General features: G+C 47.0%; 1 protein-coding gene and 1 non-coding gene across 6 annotated transcripts in view; one reads left to right on the top strand and one right to left on the bottom strand.

Annotated features, from left to right (window-relative positions):
* The window catches only part of BIN2 (bridging integrator 2), a 34,865-nt gene extending 20,370 nt beyond the window's left edge, over window positions 1-14,495 (top strand). For 3 of the 5 annotated variants that reach the window (XM_047867023.1, XM_047867020.1, XM_047867022.1), the window contains 8 exons: window positions 1,535-1,642; window positions 1,938-2,023; window positions 3,392-3,467; window positions 4,922-5,004; window positions 8,696-9,413; window positions 11,402-11,482; window positions 13,123-13,194; window positions 14,002-14,495. In XM_047867023.1, the coding sequence (XP_047722979.1) occupies window positions 1,535-1,642; window positions 1,938-2,023; window positions 3,392-3,467; window positions 4,922-5,004; window positions 8,696-9,413; window positions 11,402-11,482; window positions 13,123-13,194; window positions 14,002-14,025 (1,248 nt within the window). In that variant the 3' untranslated portion in view covers window positions 14,026-14,495. Of the gene's footprint in view, window positions 1-1,534; window positions 1,643-1,937; window positions 2,024-3,391; window positions 3,468-4,921; window positions 5,005-8,695; window positions 9,416-11,401; window positions 11,483-13,122; window positions 13,198-14,001 lie in introns of those variants that run through there. The other 2 variants (XM_047867021.1, XR_007154017.1) reach the window with 2 other exon arrangements.
* On the bottom strand, window positions 4,288-4,372 carry TRNAR-UCG (transfer RNA arginine (anticodon UCG)). The gene has a single exon. It is a non-coding gene; the product is annotated as a tRNA-Arg (tRNA).
* Window positions 14,496-18,281: the final 3,786 nt, after the last annotated feature.

The following is an 18,281-nucleotide window of genomic DNA, read 5'->3' as shown; positions in this document are numbered from 1 at the left end:
GAGGTTAAGGTGGAAGGTTAGAGGTGTGTGGAGGGCATGTTTAGCATTAGATTTGGGTGAAGAAGATTGGAGCTGTTTTTGAATTAGATCTAGGTCAGGGCATCCCTTTTACTTGTGGAAAAAAAAAACCAGCCCATCTGTATATTGTAGACAAGAAGAAACTTGGAGGAGTCATGATAACTACATCCGATACTTGGAAGTCTGCTAGGTAAAAGAGGGATGCAACCTCTTCTAAGCTGTTCCAGAAAGCAGAGTTAGAGTTCATTTATTCATTCAACTCCTATTTATGAATTTTTTTTAACGTTTATTTATTTTTGAGATACAGACAGAGCATGAACGGGGGAGGATCAGAGAGAGGGAGACACAGAATCGGAAACAGGCTCCAGGCTCTGAGCTGTCAGCACAGAGCCCGACGCGGGGCTCAAACTCACGGACCGCGAGATCGTGACCTGAGCCGAAGTCGGCCACCCAACCGACTGAGCCACCCAGGCTCCCCAACTCCTATTTATTAAACATCTACTCTGTCAGGCGCTGCACTGCTTTTAGATTAATAGGGAGAAATTAGAGGGGTCCTGACTTCAGTCTGTCATCAAGCTTTCAAAAAATGAAATCTGCTGTGAAGTTGGGAATTGTCCATTCTCTGTTCCAGCAGAAATTGGTAAACTACTTATTTGGGATATTGCAGTTCCATGTGTTCAGTAAGAAGCTGGGCCAGATCATCACTAGTCCTTTGAAAATCCATGATTGAGGGGCGCCTGGTGGCTCAGTCGGTTAAGCGGCCGACTTCGGCCCAGGTCATGCTCTCGCGGTCCGTGAGGTCGAGCCCCGCGTCGGGCTCTGTGCTGACAGCTCAGAGCCTGGAGCCTGTTTCAGATTCTGTGTCTCCCTCTCTCTGACCCTCCCCCGTTCATGCTCTGTCTCTCTCTGTCTCAAAGAGAAATAAAAACGTTAAAAAAAATTAAAAATAAAATAAAATAAAATCCATGATTGAATATGTAGTTTGGATGAGACTGAGTAGATGGTCTCTCAGTGCACATAACAAGTTACCATTTTTATTATGCTTCAGGATTTGCAAAGCACTTTATAGTCCGCGTTTGAGCTTTCAAATAACACCGTAGGGGCAGATGAGGCTGCTGATGTTCCAAAAGAGACGTGCCTTGCCCTCCATCACGGAGCTAATAAGTGGCAGCACTGGGAGTAAGACCCAGCACCCCTGACTTTGAATTTAATTAGATTCTCAAGGCCATGTCTCCTGGAGGCTGAACCAGATTCTAGTGGGTTTATAGGAAGTAGTGATGTTTAGTGCAGGCTTCCACATGCTCTGTAGGGTTTCCCTTTACTCTGCCCCCCCCCCCCGCCCCGAGAATTCCCATTCTTTCCAAAGAGTGAGGGAGATCCCTTGGGCACAAAACTGTTAGAAAGTGCAGTGCGATAATAGGACCCAGTCATCGTGCCTCTGTGTTTGACACTCTGTCACCTGCATCCTGGCCACCGAAAAGTGACTCTCGAGGCCTCTCTCCTACCTCTGGGCTAGGAAAGAATTGCCAAGCGGGGTCGGAAACTTGTGGACTATGACAGTGCCCGACACCACCTGGAGGCGTTGCAGAATGCCAAGAAGAAAGATGAGGCCAAGACTGCCAAGGTAAAAAAAAAAAAACAAAACCTGATAAAACCTTCCTGTCCTCCCGCTGGGCCAGGCTGTGTTTAAGAAACGATAAATCCAGCATCCAGCGTGTCCTGAAGGAAATCCTGTGTTCCCTGACACCAATGCTCTCACGATAGTCAAACACTCATGGCTTGGGAGGGCACGGGTCTGGGGAAAGAGAGGCTCGGTTCCCAGGAAGTCCCTGAAAAGCCGCAGAGGATCAAGGAGGCACAGCCTCTCCAGCCTTAGACCCGGGACTGAGGGCAACGGCCCTGTCTGTTTCACCCCCTAGGCAGAGGAAGAGTTCAACAAAGCCCAGAGTGTGTTTGAAGACCTGAACCAGGAACTGCTGGAGGAACTGCCTGCTCTGTATCACAGGTAATGATTGACCTTCAGAAAAGGCCTGGACCCCCGGGGCCGCTGGAGGCCCAGGTTACCTGGCAACCCAAATGTGTCACCTGAGCTCTGGTGCAAGAGTGGGATGTGTAGCCTCAGCCCTGCCACTGCCTTGCTGGGTGACATTAGGCAAGCTGCCTTGTTGCCCCAGACCCTGCTTACTTCACCGGCGGTACGGAGCTAACCACGCCTGCTCTGCCAGCTTTTCCAGTTTAAAGGCAAGGTGCTTCTTGGACAGGAGCGATCTTGGCAAGTAGATGGCCGTCATCACGCGAGCCAGGAGTATATGGTTCCGTGCCTCGGTGTGTACTGTCTTAAGCTGGCTTGGCTCACGAACATCCGGCTCGATGGAGACGCTAAGCCACGGGATGATTATTTCTATTAATGATGTCTTTGCTTCACAGGAGGTAAACACGTTGTAGACGTAAATCTCTCACATTGGGAGGAGGCGTCTGAGTAGAAATTGTCTTTGTGTCCGACTTTTCATTGTACGAGAAAGGCTGTAATGGCAGCTGTAGTCGGTATTTTATATTGCCACTTAATATCAGTCTCTGTATGATGGAGCCTTTTTTTTTTTAATGTTTATTTATTTTTGAGACAGAGAGAGACAGAGCATGAGCAGGGAAGGGGCAGAGAGAGAGGGAGACACAGAATGTGAAGCAGGCTCCAGGCTCCGAGCTGTCAGCACAGAGCCCGACGCAGGGCTCGAACTCACAGACCGCGAGATCATGACCTGAGCCGAAGTCCGACGCTTAACCGACTGAGCCACCCAGGCGCCCCTGGTGGAGCCTTTTTAATCACTACACGTATTCTAAGACACCAGTTATGTGACTCCTAATTTAAATAGCGTTGCAATTTCATACAGTTTCTTTAAATGTAAATTTCCCCCATTCATTCACAGTAGAATTCTGCCAGTGTGCCTTCGGCTTCATCGAAGCCCAGGTATTGCACAATGAGAAAGAATAATTATTTATGATAATAATTATAATGGTATGGCCTTATATTTTTACAGCACTTTAAAAAGTCTTTAGAGTACTTTCATATCTACGTTAGTACCTAAAGGGCCTGGATCAAGATAGCTTCACGCACCTAGAGGTCTCATGTTTTGGCATCAGGCTGGGCCGATAAGTGTCTCCCCTGACCTTCCCACTCTTTTGAGAGCCCAGTGTGCTGCTGGCCTCACTCTGACAAATCCAGATCACATCCTGAGTCTAGGGTGCAGGGTGCTTTTCTCTGAGGACTCTTCGTGTCCACTGGTGTTGGCTTAAGCTCCTCCCTTGTATCTCAAAGACTTCCTTTACCATTGCTCACCTGCATGTGGTCTTGTTTTTGTTTTTTGACCCCTGATAGTCGTATTGGCTGTTACGTGACCATCTTCCAGAACATCTCCAACCTGAGGGATGTCTTCTACAGGGAGATGAGCAAGGTGAGAAACATCTTGGCGAATTTGGACAGCTAGGTGGGTCTTCCTAGGAAATGTGAAAGTAGCCCTAACTTACATAAGCTCATTAAATATTGATATTGGCAGCATGGGTTTTTACCTTTTTCTCACGAGGAGGTAATAGCACTTGACTGACATTGTTGAACTGGGTTAAAGCACCTGTACACAACCTCAGAGGCCCCTCCCCATCTCCATTAACAACTGAATAATGGCAGCCAAACTTGAGCTTCAGATGAATAAAGGAGGTAGGCCTTTGGAAGGAATAGCTGACATGGGGAACCAAGCTGTGAAATCTTTTATTTTTATTTATTTTATTTATTATTTTTTTTAACGTTTATTTATTTTTGAGAGAGAGAGAGAGAGAGAGCACGCGCACACAAGCAGGGGAAGGGCAGAGAGAGGGGGAGACATAGAATCGGAAGCAGGCTCCAGGCTCTGGGCTGTCAGCAGAGAGCCCGATGTGGGGCTCGAACTCACGAACCCCTTAACGGACTGAGCCACCCAGGCGCCCCTTTATTTTTTAAGTAAACACTGTGCCACATGCAGAACTCAAACTCACGACCGCAAGACCAAGAGTCACATGCTCTACCGACTGAGCCAGCCAGGAGTCCCAGGCTGTGGAAATCTTTATCTTCTGTTGCTAGGGAGCAAGGAGGGCGGTGGGTTTTTTTATTTATTTTTTATTTTTTTTACATTTATTTATTTTTGAGAGACAGAGTGAGACAAAGTGAGAGCGGGGGAGGGGCAGAGAGAGAGGGAGACACAGGATTGGAAGCAGGCTCCAGGCTCTGAGCCGTCAGCACAGAGCCCGACGTGGGGCTCGAACCCACAGACCGTGAGATCATGACCTGAGCCGAAGTCAGACGCTCAACCGACTGAGCCACCCAGGCGCCCCAAGGAGGGCGGTGTTTAAACACAGGTCGGTTTCTCAGGTAGTTGGGCGTGAATGGAGAAGGCCAGTCCTGTGCAGTGACAGGCAGCCACACAACATGACCTCATGGGGTCTTTTCTAGTCCTGGGATTCCAAGACTCTTTGCTATTACGACATTAACTGAATTCGTGCACACATCCACATGTTCCTGTCCGCAGTTTCTTGAGCTAAATCATGGTTTGCCTCGTTAATATTACAATGGGTTTTTATTGCCTGGATTACCTGAGAGAAGCTAGAACCTCAAATCAAACGTCAGACATCAAGGACCCAGCCTTGAGGGAGGGAGCTGCCAGTCTGATGGAAGAGACAGAACTTAGGACACAGACAAGTCAAGGAAGAAGGGGTGGCAGGACAGGACCCTGGACACTAGTGCAAAAGAGATGAGGAGGAGTTTTATAGTTAAGGGTGGGGAGGTTTTATCTGGGGAACTGTCTGAAAGGGAGAAGAGAAGGGATACGCCAGTCTCAGGTTCCCTCTGGCTAGCAACCGTCTCTCTTGCTGGCTCTAGCTGAACCACAGTCTCTACGAGGTGATGAGCAAACTGGAGAAGCAACATTCCAACAAGGTCTTTGTGGTGAAGGGAGTATCAAGGTGAGCAACTTCTGAGACTCTTGGCTGCTTCCCTTGTCCTGTGAACACTCGAAGCACTCCCATTTCCATCCCCGGTCCTGGCCTTCCCTTCACGGTCATGTGCATGATGTTGGTTGTTACTTGTTTTTTGTAAAGAGTTTGGGTTTGGTTTTTTTGTTTTTTGGTTTTATTTTGAGAAAGAGAGCACGCGTGCACACGCAGGCAAGAAAAAGAGAGGGGGGAGAGGGGAGGGAAGGGCAGAGAGAGAGGGAGAGAGAATCCCAAACTCACAAACCACGAGATCATGACCTGAGCGAAAGTCAGACCCTTACCAACTGAGCCACCCAGGCGCCCCACTTTGTTGTTTGTATTATGCCTCCTATAAATTCTTTTTTTTTTTGTATGAAATATTTCAGCTATCACTAAAGGTATAAAAAAATACAATAAAAAAAGAATAATACAATAAATAGCCATACAGTTACCACCAGATTTAAGAAATCAGCTATTATATGTATTATTGAAGCACACGGTATCCCTTCCCCACTCACTTTCTCTTCCTGCCCCCTCTCCAAAGGTGACCACTGTCTTCAATTTCGTATTTCTTTTTCCCATGCGTGTCTTTTTACTTTTCTTATACACATACACGCACGCACAGAAAATACCGTTTTGCATGTTTTCAAACTTTATAAACTGGAATCATACTTGACGTGTCCTTTTGCAACTTCTTTCTGTTCTCTTCATACTGTTTGTGACATTCGTTTATCCTGTTGCTACGTGTTGCCAGCTCTTGTCTTTCCTTTCCCCTGACTGTGATGGATGCTGTTGTGTGGCTGTCCGCAACTTATTTTTCTGTCCTCCTGCTGATAGACATCTGGGTTGTTTTCCAGTTTCTTGCTATTACAAATAATGTTACAGCGGACACATCTTGCATTTCTCTTTGTGTGTATCACCAAGAGTTTCTTTAGGGTGTACATTTGGAGGGGAATTGCTGAGTCGTAGTCTGCGCATTTGGGCTTCTTCAGCCTTGCTAGGGATTGTCATTGTCAAATGGCTCTCCCAAGTGACTGCTGGAATTTACAACTCACCAGGAGTAGTACAAGCCCCCCAGTGCTCCATGTTCTTGCTACATATGACATTGTCGGCCCTATTTAGTTTTCTAAACTAATGGGTATGAAGTGGAATTTTTGCAATTTAATTCACACTCCACAATCGCTGGTTACCTTGAGCATCTTCTCGTGTTACTGGCCGTTTAAGGTTCCTTTCTGTGACTTTCCAGTTTAACCTTGATTTCACATTTTTCACTTGTATTGCTTACCTTTTTCTTAAAATTTTTTTAATGTGTATTTATTTTCGAGAAGGAGAGAGTGAGTGCGTGAGCTGGGGAGGGGGCAGAGAGACCAGGACAGAGGACCTGAAGCCGCCTCTGCCCTGATAGCAGTAAGCGCAATGTGGGACTCAGACTCACAAACTGTGAGATCATGACCTGAGCGAAAGCCGGATGCTTAACCAACTGAGCCACCCAGGCGCCCCCATTTACCCTTTTTTTAAATTGATTTGTAGGAGGTATTTTTTGTGTTTGTTCTGCATATTAATACTTTAATGCTATGCATTGCAAATATCTTCTCAATTTTATGACTTCCTTCTCGTGTGTGTGTGTGTGTGTGTGTGTGTGTGTGTTGTCTATTGCCTTCATACATTCTTTATGCTGGTAAACATAAGCAGTTCAGTGGTCCCTCAGAATGTGATCACTTTCTCATTCTGAAGCCTTTGATTCCTTCTACGTACAAGGTTTTATGCTGAGAGTTAGAGACCCAAAGACATGGGAGACTTGTCCTTTCCCTGAAGTGATTTACCAAAAGTTGAAAGGACAGAAAATGTACCCATGGAGACAAGGAACAATATAAGCTTGCACACATAAGTACTCAATGAGACCAGTAGGAATTCCAGAGAAGTAAGTATCTGCCATTGCAGGGATGGTCAGGGTAGACTTTTAAAGGAGGTGGTGAAACTGATCTTGGGACTTAAAGGAAGCATCAGGCTCACATTTGTTATTTGTACTATCCATTTAGCAATCTGTTACAGCAATTTGTTTAGTGATTACAAATCATCACTAAAGGGTCAATGTAGATTTCCTAGACGAATTCCCTTTTTGCTCCAAAAATTCTGTTTCTCCATTTCTCGGCATTTAGAGACAGAATTCTCTGTAGTGGTCCATTTGTCTGAAACTTACTATCACTGACACCAAGATGTCCCAGAACCTCGTAGGGAAACGTGGTTTTTTTCTGGCTATGTCCTGGGCCTCTAAAGCTACTGACCCTAGAATGTCAGTGTTAGAAATAACCTCTGTCGCTCAGCTTATTATCTCACATCAGAAACTGCCACAAGGCCAGAACGAAGTTTTTCTCTTTCTCTGCCTATTCCCATCTCCCATCCTTGCACCAACATAATTGGTATCTGTCAAGTAAATATCTGTGGGTTGCTTAATCAGTTTGTAGACAGTACATAGGAGGCCCCTGAGGTGAGGAGGACTCAAGCTGACGTTGGCCATACAAGCACTCGGCACGGTGTCCGGCCTACTGAATACATAGTCAGTTTTCATCATTCATGGCCATTGTGTTCCATAAAGTCACCGTGACCACTGGATTAGCGAATACTGAACCATTACTCCTAAGGGAGACACGGAGTTAGGTTCCCATAAGACCCCACTCCTAGCATTTTCATCAGCCAATCAGTACGTAACCTTGTCTTCTTGTGTGTGTTTCTGTTGAAAGACACCTTGTTGTTGACTCCTAGCCCACAACACCATAACTCCTCCCTGAGGGAAGCTTATCTGACAGGCATTTTTTCCTCTGTGAGGCACATCACAGTCGTCTCGCTCTAAGCACTTTACTGCTATACTTGGGAGGCCATTCTAACAGCAAAATCACCAACGAAAAGCACACTGTGAGAGACGTGGCAAGAAGGACATGTTTGCGGTTGTAAGAGCTGAAACCAGGCGGAGGGTTGCCTGGTTAGACCTTGGCTGGGAAAGTGCCCTTCAGGCACCCACTTTTCAAAGCTCGCGTCGTGTCCGTGGCTGGCTGCAAAAGAAAGCATCGTGAGTGTTCATTTTGGAGTTACAAATCAATTTTGGGGACCAGGTGAATTTGCAAATAGAGAGTCCACAAGAATCAACTGTGTATCACCTGTGAATCTTTTCCCCAGAGAAAACATCCTGTCAGCATTTTGCTATGTTTCTTTCCAGTCTTGCTTTCTTTATATATTTTTTTACGTAATTGAGATCGTGATATATATAACATGTTATAGCCTCTTTTGCACCATATAACAGAAGCATTATCGCAAAGTATACAAGCTTTCTCATGTCTTAAATTTTTTTAATGTTTTTGAAGGAGAGAGAGACAGACAGACAGAGCATGAGCGGGGGGAGGAGCAGAGAGAGAGGGAGACACAGAATCCGAAGCAGGCTCCAGGCTCTGAGCTGTCAGCACAGAGCCCGACGCGGGGCTCAAACTCACAAACCGTGAGATCATGACCTGAGCCGAAGTCGGACGCTCAACCGACTGAGCCACCCTGGCCGTCCCCAAGCTTTCCCATATCTTAGATGGCTTTGTTCTATTTTCTTATGATGTGCATGCATCATTATTTACGTGGGGGTATTTAGGTTGCTTCCAGGTCTCAGCTCTTCTGAATCTGAACGCTCTTACTTTTTTAGCAGCAGCAGACGCTCTTTAGTCATCTCTTCCCCAGTTCGAACATCCGCAGTCTCCAGCCCTCTCACCTCACCTACCAGTCCCTCCGCGCTTGCTTTGAAGAATGAAGGGGACTCCATCTCAGCAAGTGAAGAAGAGCTGGCATCTGATCTGGCCCAGCGAGAAGATGATGCTGAGATTAAAGAGCCCTTAAAAGACCAGGAAGAAGAAGTGGAAGAGTCTGAAGCTAGCTCCTCCGAGGAGGAAGAGCCTCTGCCAGCTTGCAACGGCCCCGCCCAGGCCCAGCCCTCTCCCACCATTGAGGACGGCAAGTCCCAAGAGGAAGCGCTCCCCGGCTCCCCATCTCCATCACCAGGCGGACCCCTTCTCCCTTCAGAACAGCCCTCATCTCCCCCAGAAGTGGTCCTCCGAACCCGCACCTCAAGTGAAGGGTCCGAACAACCGAAGAAGAGAGCCCCTGTCCAGAGGACCTCCGCACCTCCTAATAGGCCGCCTCCGCCCAGAGCCACTCCCAGCCCCAGGCACTCCTTGGGGAACCTCCCCTCCAGCCCTCCAGCCTCTGAACAGGGCTCGCCCACCAGTCCTAGGGCCCTCTTGGAGGCTTCTCCTGACCCCCAGCCACCAGAGAAGCCAGTAAGAACTCCTGAGGCCAGAGAAAAGGAGAACATCGGCAATCTGAACCCAGAAGAACTTTCTTCCCCTACCTTGATGTCCTCTGAGGTGAGATTGGGTCTGGTTGAGTCTTTATTCCCTTTTACATCCTCCATGTAGATCACCTTTACTACAGTCAGCTTGCCCCAGGTGATAAGATCTTCTGTCATTAGGTCACAGTTTCGAGGATATTCTCGGACACCTTTTTGGTCCTGAGCATCGTTTCACAGATTCATAGCGACTAATTTAGTGACCTGTACTCTCAGGGTGGTTGACTTCTGCAAAGGGCTTATCTCTCATATTATTATTATTGTTATGAACAGATTCCTATTCATTTCTTTCTTTTGCTCCCAAGTTCTGGGAGTTCCCAAGGTAAAGAATCTACAACGGGGCTCCTGGGTGGCTCAGTCGGTTAAGGGTCCGGCTTGGGCTCAGGTCATGATCTCAAAGTTTGTGGGTTCGAGCCCCGTGTCAGGCTCTGTGCTGACAGCTCAGAGCCTGGAGCCGGCTTCAGATTCTGTGTCTCCTTCTCTCTCTGTTCCTCCCCTGCTCACACCCTGTCTCTCTCTCTCTCTCTCTCTCTCTCTCAAAAATAAATAAAGATGAAAAAAAAAATTTTTTTAAAGAAAAAGAATCTACAACTGGCACCCTGAGCTTTACATTTTTTAGTAGAGACAGGGAGGAGGGTCTCATTCCAGTTCATCATACTTGTGACTACAGTAAGAAAAATGGCATCTGCAAATTTCCAAGGTGCATCTTCTGTGACGAGAGAGGCGTAGAAGAAGGAACTCACAGGGGAAAGTAAGGCAAAAGGGGTGGTCTTTTGAAAGGTGAGGATATGGATGAGAAAAGGATTGTGTTAAAATAGAGACAGAGACCTGTGGAGAGCGACCAGTTCTGTAAAGGATCTGGAAATCAAGTTGTATTCTATTCAAATTACACGGAAAGGCTATATCATATCAAACAGAGATTTGACTTGTTCTATGAGATTTCTGAGGGCAGAACTGTGTGTAATTTTTGTTTCAAGTACATTTTGGATCAATATAAGGTAAACATTCAGTGATTAGCTCTGTTAAAAAATGATATGGAAAACCCATTTCAAATAAATATAGGGAGAAGGAAGCACAGGGACTTCCAAAAACCAAAATAGGATAGGCCACCTTGAGAAATAGCCCCCGTCCCTTGCTGTTGAAAGCTAAGAATATATGATCACCTGTCAGGTGCATTATAGAGAAGATTATGGTGAGACACCTCACTAGATGGCACCGAGATTCATTCATTCATTCATTCATTCATTCCATAATTACTTACTGAGTCCCTGCTATGTGCCAGGCACTCTTCTAGGAGGTGGGATATTACAGTGAGCAAAACACAAAATTCTCTGCCTTCCTGCATCTTACATTCTAGTGGCTAGGGGGTAGGGAGAATAAGGGAGATAGGCAAGAAACGATAAATAAGTAAATTACAATTTAGTGTTGATAAGAGATCTAGAGAGAAATTAAGTAGGGGAAGGCACAGGGAGCGAAGGCTAAATCGGAGGTTTAAAAAAAAATTTTTTTTTTAATGTTTACTTATTTTTGAGAGACAGAGCATGAGTGGGGGAGGAGCAGAGAGAGGGAGACACAGAATCCAAAGCAGGCTCCAGGCTCCGGGCTGTCAGCAACAGAACCCGACACAGGGCTCAAACCCAGGAGCTGTGAGATCATGCCCTGAGCTGAAGTCAGTTGCTCAACTGACTGAGCCACCCAGGCGCCCCGGCTAAATTGCAGTTTTAAACGGTGTGGCCAAAGGAAACATTTGGGCAATGAAGGAGGCTGGGGCATGAATCACATGGATATCTGGGAGTCTGAGATTCCTGGTGCCCCTCGGTTCACACCACCCCGTGACTGGCTGTGCCTCACTGAGGGCTGACCAGGCTACCTTGAGAGCCTCCTGGTATCTGGACATAGGCACCATGCCAGTACTGTGGGCACCAGCTAACAGACAAAGCATCCAGGGTGGCATCCAGGGTGTGAAGGCGTGGGACTTCCTCATACATTGTCCGCTTTGATCCACAGGTTTTTTCAGAGTCTGACAAGGCAAAGAAGATAGAAGACAAGGAAGAGAACAAGAAGCTGGGCTTCGCTGACTCCCCTGAGGTACTAACATCTAAGTCGTCAACGCCCTTATGCCCTCGGTCTTGATCCACGTGAGGCACTGAAGGTCCTAACGGGGCAAGATCTAGAACTTGCCCTTTGTTGGCTTCTCGTGTGAGGAAGCTATGGTGACTGGGAGAAATAGGCAGGACTTGTGGACGGTGAATAAGTGCAGGCTAACCATGGGATTTTGAATGGGTAAAGTGTAGCCACTTTTCACTTGTCTGCACCACAAAGAGCAATTCAATGGCATGGAAGGTCCAAGATCAATTTAAGTGTGACTGTAACATATTACATGATTTTGGTATAGGGTCAGCAATAGAATGGCCTCTTTGGCTCTGGCGGATAAAACAGGTTTGCCTCTTTGGAGTAATCTTATTGGAGGGGCGATTATAGGGGCCGAGATGCTCTCTATTTTTGAGGAATGCGCTAGTAACACTGTCCTCCTTGGGAAAGAGATATAGGACGCAACCTGCTCCCCGCTCCTCCCCTCCTTATGTGTGAGATTTATAGTATTTCCTTACTCCCAGCCTCTCCTGGGGGATTGCTCAGTCCTCAGCTAAGGAGGCATATTTTTGTTTAATTGCCTGAGAGAGAATGAAGGTTCTCTGAAAGAATAGTACTTTTCTGGGAGGCAGTATTACCTTTGGGGTAATTCACAGCCTGGAACTGGAGGAGGGAAGAATAAGAAGAAAGATCCCTGAAAGGAGAAACCACAGACTTCCAAGTGGCTGTCCCGGACTGTTAGAAGTTGGTCCTGCTTTTCCAGCAGGTGAATTTTATAGTGTGTAGGTTAAATTTCAATTAAAAAAATACATTCACTCCAAACCTTAGAATGCCAAGGTCTCCCCCTGGCTTAGCAGTTCCTGGACAGGGCTTTCCGTACCTCGGGTTCCCATCTCAGAACCCAGAACTCTTCCCCAAAGAAACCATCATACCACTTGGCCTTTCCAAACCGGCACAGCCGACGATCATCTCAGCGTGAGAGCCGCAGTGCGTTCTCAAGGAGGGTTAGTCTAAAAGTGGTGGGTAGTGTTTTTAAGACCTACATTTAGGGGCGCCTGGGTGACTCAGTCGGTTAAACGTCCGACTTCGGCTCGGGTCACGATCTCGCGGACTTCGGCTCGGGTCACGATCTCGCGGTCCGTGAGTTCGAGCCCCGCGTCGGGCTCTGGGCTGATGGCTCAGAGCCTGGTGCCTGCTTCTGATTCTGTGTCTCCCTCTCTCTCTGCCCCTCCCCCATTCATGCTCTGTCTCTCTCTGTCTCAAAAATAAATAAAACGTTCAAAAAAATTAAAAAAAAAAAAAAGACCTACATTTATACCCTCCTAGACTCCCACATAGATTTATATACAGACGCATGTCACACGGATCACACAGTGTCTGATCAGGGAGACAACGGGAGTCCCAAGACCCGGTTCCCTGTCATTTCACCTTTGAATCTGGGTCTCTTGATCTGTAACAGAGCATGACAGTGAAGCCTTCCCCGATGCTCTCAGGCCATAGTGAAACAACACTGTACGTTTGCCCTTTGTGTTGTCTTTGCCCCTTGTAAAGTGTAGGGCACAGAAGACCCTTCTAAGCTGGGGAGAGGCTGGGGAGGTGGATCCACCTCTTAACCAGCAGAACTCTTCTTTTTGTAGAGCCCAGATCAGCTTCACGTCTCCACAGTTCCAGAAGAGAGCGACATCATGGCACCCGAGCCTCAAGAAGAGGTAAGGAGGCCAGATCCACAGAATGGGATGAGTGGGAAGATTGGGCACTAGGGGTGGACAGAGGTTTGGTTACAGTCTGGAAACCTCACTGTGGGCTACAGGGGGAAGCCAGCAGTGAACAGTATCCTCCAGGCAAAGTCAGGCAGGTGGGAGCCAGAGGAACCAAGAATAACCTGGGCCTTTGTGGTTTCTGTGCCCATTTCCCAGCCCTTGACCTTGAACCTCTGGACCTCTCGCCGTAGCCTTATCTCCTAAATATGTGTTTAGTTGTATGGGAACTTATTTCAAAAACGAGTTGAGATATATACAAAAGGCACACAAAAAGGTAAATACGTACACACGCACAGCATACTCAGAAGTATATTAGTAACCATGACATAAAATGGAGCCATGAACTAGGGAAAGACAAAAAAGCATTCTATAAAATAAAAGTACCGGGGGTGGACCACAAAGGTGGTTGCAACACGTTCTAACATCCAAGGAGAAGAGGAAAACATGACCAGCTCATTTAGTTCGTGCTGCCCACTCCTCAAGAGAGCAACCGCTCTTGTTACTAAGACGAAAAGAAGTTTCCCCTGTGAGTCCTCGTAAAGAGATGGCAGATGATGCGATGAACAGTATCTGCACCCAGTCTTTACAGTAATCCCAGCAACCATTTTTACATCGCCTCCCTGGGTACAGCCCAGTGCCTTACAAGAAGTACAATTTGCTAGAAGCAAACTGAGCTCCTCCACCCCCTCCTCCCCGGGAGTGGTTGGTGAGAGGGCAGGTCGGCATCTAACCCAATCATGTTTGTTTGTTCTCCAGGTATCTACAGTGCAAAATGACTAACTCTGAAGAGGGACTGCTAAGCACCCCCCCGCCCCAGCACACACCTCCCCAAGAAGCTCCTCAGCTCAAGGGTATACAGGTCAGAGGGACTTAAGATCTAGCATTCATTTTTAGGTTCTCCACCCGTGTGAAATGCTGATGGTCTCTAAAGATCTAGCATTAATGGGGGCTGAGGAGCAGACTTAGGGGAGGGAGGGAGGCAGGCTTGGGAGAAGAAACCATTAGACTCGGGGAGAATTGAACTCAGGCTTTAGCATTGTCAGAATAAGAAGACTTTGTATGTTAATTAAAGTAGGCGGAAAATGACCATAAATTAGCAAAAGCATCTATAGACACAGACACGTCCGCACAGAGACCCATAACCACACGTACTCAGAGAACAGCGGACAAATCTTTGACTCACCACTCATTGGCAAGACCTCGAGCCAGAAGAACAGATTTGCAGACAATAAATAAAAGTATTATTCGAACCGTGTGTGGATCCTTATTTTAACACAAAGTTGTTCCAGCCCAGCGCACTGTTCTCCGCTTAGGTCGTATTGCATGTACCGCTCGTTCAGAAAGCGTCAGTCCCATCCTTGACCCCCAGCTCGGTCAGAATGCTGCGGGGTGGGGGGTAGGGGGGTGGGTGCACAGGTTCCTTTCCTCAATCCAGACGCTTTACTGCATGCCCTCTCTCACTTTCAGTTAATAAGCAAATGCCCTTGGGAAGGGGTTGCATTTTAGAGCTGTGTCTAGTGTTTACAATGTGGTCCTTGGCGTAAATAAGCATCTGAAGGGCGCCTGGGTGGCTCAGTTGGTCGGGCTTCCGACTTCGGCTCAGGTCGTGATCTCATAGTTCATTAATTTGAGCCCCACGTTGGGCTCTGCGGAGCCTGCTTAGGATTCTCTGTCCCCGTCTCTGCCTCTCCTCCACTGGCTTGCATGCTCTTTTTCTCTCTCAAAAATAAGTAAATAAACTTAAAAAAAAAAAAAAGGCATCTCAGCAGGATGGAAGAAGAAATGGAACTCCCGACAAAATACAATAATATAATGGAAACAGCATTGAATTTAGAGTCCGAAATCCAGGATTCACGTCCTATCATTTACTTCTGTGAAAACATTAAAAACTCACTTCGACTTCCTGCCAGCCTAAAAACACACACTCCTACATCTTTGCTTTTGTGTCTGGGGTTATGGACAGCGGCACAATTCAGTCATTCAGCAAGCATTCACTGAGTACCTACTCTGCACCGAGCACTGTACTAGGTACTAGACAAATAATGATGAGGGAGAAGCTAAAACTTTATAGAGACAGAATATTAAGCAGGGAGCAGAATGGGCAGGATTTAGCAATGGGTTAGAGGAGGACACGTGACTGAAGTTTTTCAGGAATTACTCTGGGTTAGGCTTGAGAGACAAGGATTTGGGGGTGCCATTCTCTGAAATGGTGATCACGGGAGGAAGGTGGTTGCTGCGTGCGGGTTCTCTGGTTGCAAACAACAAACGGCCACAATTGAGCAATAAAGAACACGTTGGAGGGGGCGGCGCCTGGGTGGCTCAGTCGGCTAAGCATCCGACTTCGGCTCAGGTCATGATCGCATGGTTTGTGAGTTCAAGCTCCACATCAAAAAAAAAAAACAAAACCAAAACCAAAAACACAACATTGGAGGGATATCAGGCAGCTCACAGAACCAAAAGAACAGGAAAGGACAAGAGCCAGCCCGTGGGTGTCTGTGGCAGGAATGTGTGGACTGTCCTTTAGGGAGGACTCAGCCTCCACCACCTTCCGCCACTGTGTCCTTTGCAGACTCAGACTGCCTGGAGAAAGAATCTGGCCCAGTTGATGGAGAGGCAGGTTAGCGTCTATGATGACAGGGAGATCAGTGGGGGTGGTGGGACGACGAGGCGGTGGTAATGAAGATGGAAGACAAAGAAGCACAAAGACACTTCTAGAGCGATGGAAACATCCACGGTATTGTGATCGTTTAATGAGTACCCACACGTGTCAGAACTGATCAAAGTGTACGCTTTCTGCGCGGTTTATTGGGTGTCCCCTACAACCACGGGCTACAAGGAGCTCGAGAACTTGCAGGACCTTCCAGCAAATGCGTCTGTTGGGGAGCTGGAAATCAGGGTTTGTATTTAGGAGTTGTTTTTCTAAGAGCTAATCCCGCTGGTCTTACTTGAAAGCCTTCAAAAGGTCGCTCCTGCCAAAACGGACAAGAGGTTGCATGCCGCCCTGTACGAGCCCTTCTGCCTGTATTTTAACACCTCTCCTAGAAGGCATCCCATCCCTGCGGCACTCAGAATCACAACCGGGAGCGATGCTCCAGGGCTACCGGCAGGGGTGACGCTGGGAATACAGGCCCTTAGCTGTCCAAGGCTTTCCATGACCTGCTTGGAATTGCCCCTTCCACATTCATCTGGCAAAATCCAATTCATGCCTTTTCTCCGCAAGGCTTTCCTGCCTAGGAAAGGGGTGTGCCGGAGAGGACTTCCAGGGACTTATAGTCTAAAGGGGGGGGGAGGGGGGGGGAAGCACCCAAAGTGGTACCACAGAGGCACTACTGACGTGCAGATATTTACTAGATTGTGAGATGGACACTTCATCTGCATATGGTCCTACAGGAGGTTCCAGGAAGACAGGGGAAAGGGCCAGTATGCTGGGCATTAACGAAGAATTTTGCTTATTTAGGCAAGATAGTCCCGACGAGGAACCAAACCGTTTACCCTGATTTACAAAACGGTAAAGTTGTCCAGGGGAAAGGCTAGGATTGAGAAGACTGCCGTCCTGGCAGCAGCACAAGAAGGGGCTAGAAGCCAATACCTTGGGCAGAGATGAGTATCTCTTATTCCCTGCCCTGAGGCCCCTGAGGTCTGTTGACCAAAGAATGGCTGCTCCAGTTTCTGAAGTTTAGCATTTAATCCTTAGAGAACACTCACCACCAATGAGGCTCCATTCGTCATCTGTCTGTATGCATCTCCATATAAAATCAATTGCAAGAACATCACCCAGTCCCTGCCTTCCAGTAATGTGAAGGACAGTATTGACAGACTAGGTGAGATACCTAGAGAACACTGGAAACATGACACATCCAGGATATATAGGCTATACCGAAGAACAGAATACACCAGATGCTTACGGTATTGCTGTTTTATGCTCAATTAGGTGCTGAGCATATGCATATTGGATCTCCTTCTTCTGCATGTTTATGCTTTTAAAATGAATGGTAGGTACGTGCCAACACGGATAAAATCACGTACCTGCAAACCTTTTGAGGTTACAGACCGCTAGTGGGGGAGGGGCAGAGAGGGGGACACAGAATCCGAGGCAGGCTCCAGGCTCTGAGCTGTCAGCACAGAGCTGGACATGGGGCTTGAACTCACGAGCCATAAGATCCTGACCTGAGCCGAAGTCAGATTCTTAACCGACTGAGCCACCCAGGCACCGGCTAACTTATATACATCTTGCCTCCATGTTACTTTCTTTGTCTTTTCTTGGCTGGATTGGTAGTTTTCCCACACATGGGCTTTCTTTTGCCTCACTGATACCTACTGTGCCTTTAAAGATATATTTAAATAAAATGAATTTCATCAACTTACTCTTTTCCCTCTGTTTTTTACCAACCAAATAATATCTTTAGGAATGAAAGCAACTACCCTTATTTGTGTCTTTGCTTTTTTTCTCACACTATGCCTCTATTCTCTGAGACTTTCTCCGTCAGTCTTTGTTCCCCAAATGAACATGCACAAGATCGGTCCATCAGTGTATATAAATACTGATTTCCAAAACCAGAGAACTCCTCACTGGAATAAGGAAGCAAGGAAGTCTGTATCACTGGAATGGAAGGCAGAATAAACCACTTGAATTCTAAGTAGGAAGTCAATATAAAAATGGCTACCATTTATTGAGCACTTACTATGTGCCAGGTAATGTTCTAATGCTTTAGGTGTATTAACATTCCATCCTCCACCACCCCCAGTAACTCCAAGAAAGAGGTACTGCCCTAGATGGAGAAATGAAACCAAGGTCGCTTGTCCAAGATCACACAGCAGGGCGGATGGCAGAGCCTGTGTTTATACTATTACATCCTTAGTCATTGAGTTCATTAATATGAGAACATTTCCTGCCACAGAGAAGTGAGTCAAGATGGCTTAAGGGTGGCACTGATTAACAGGTTGAGATTCTTACCAGGTGCTAGAAGTGTGGCCGTGAAATGGCTTCATTTCAGGGATGAGAGAACAGATTTTAGAGATGTTAAGTAATTCGCCCA

The sequence above is a fragment of the Prionailurus viverrinus genome, chromosome B4 (genome assembly GCF_022837055.1).
Source record: "Prionailurus viverrinus isolate Anna chromosome B4, UM_Priviv_1.0, whole genome shotgun sequence".
Lineage (NCBI taxonomy): Eukaryota > Metazoa > Chordata > Mammalia > Carnivora > Felidae > Prionailurus > Prionailurus viverrinus.
Note: the sequence above shows the minus strand (reverse complement) of the source record. Positions and strands in the feature narration are given on the sequence as shown.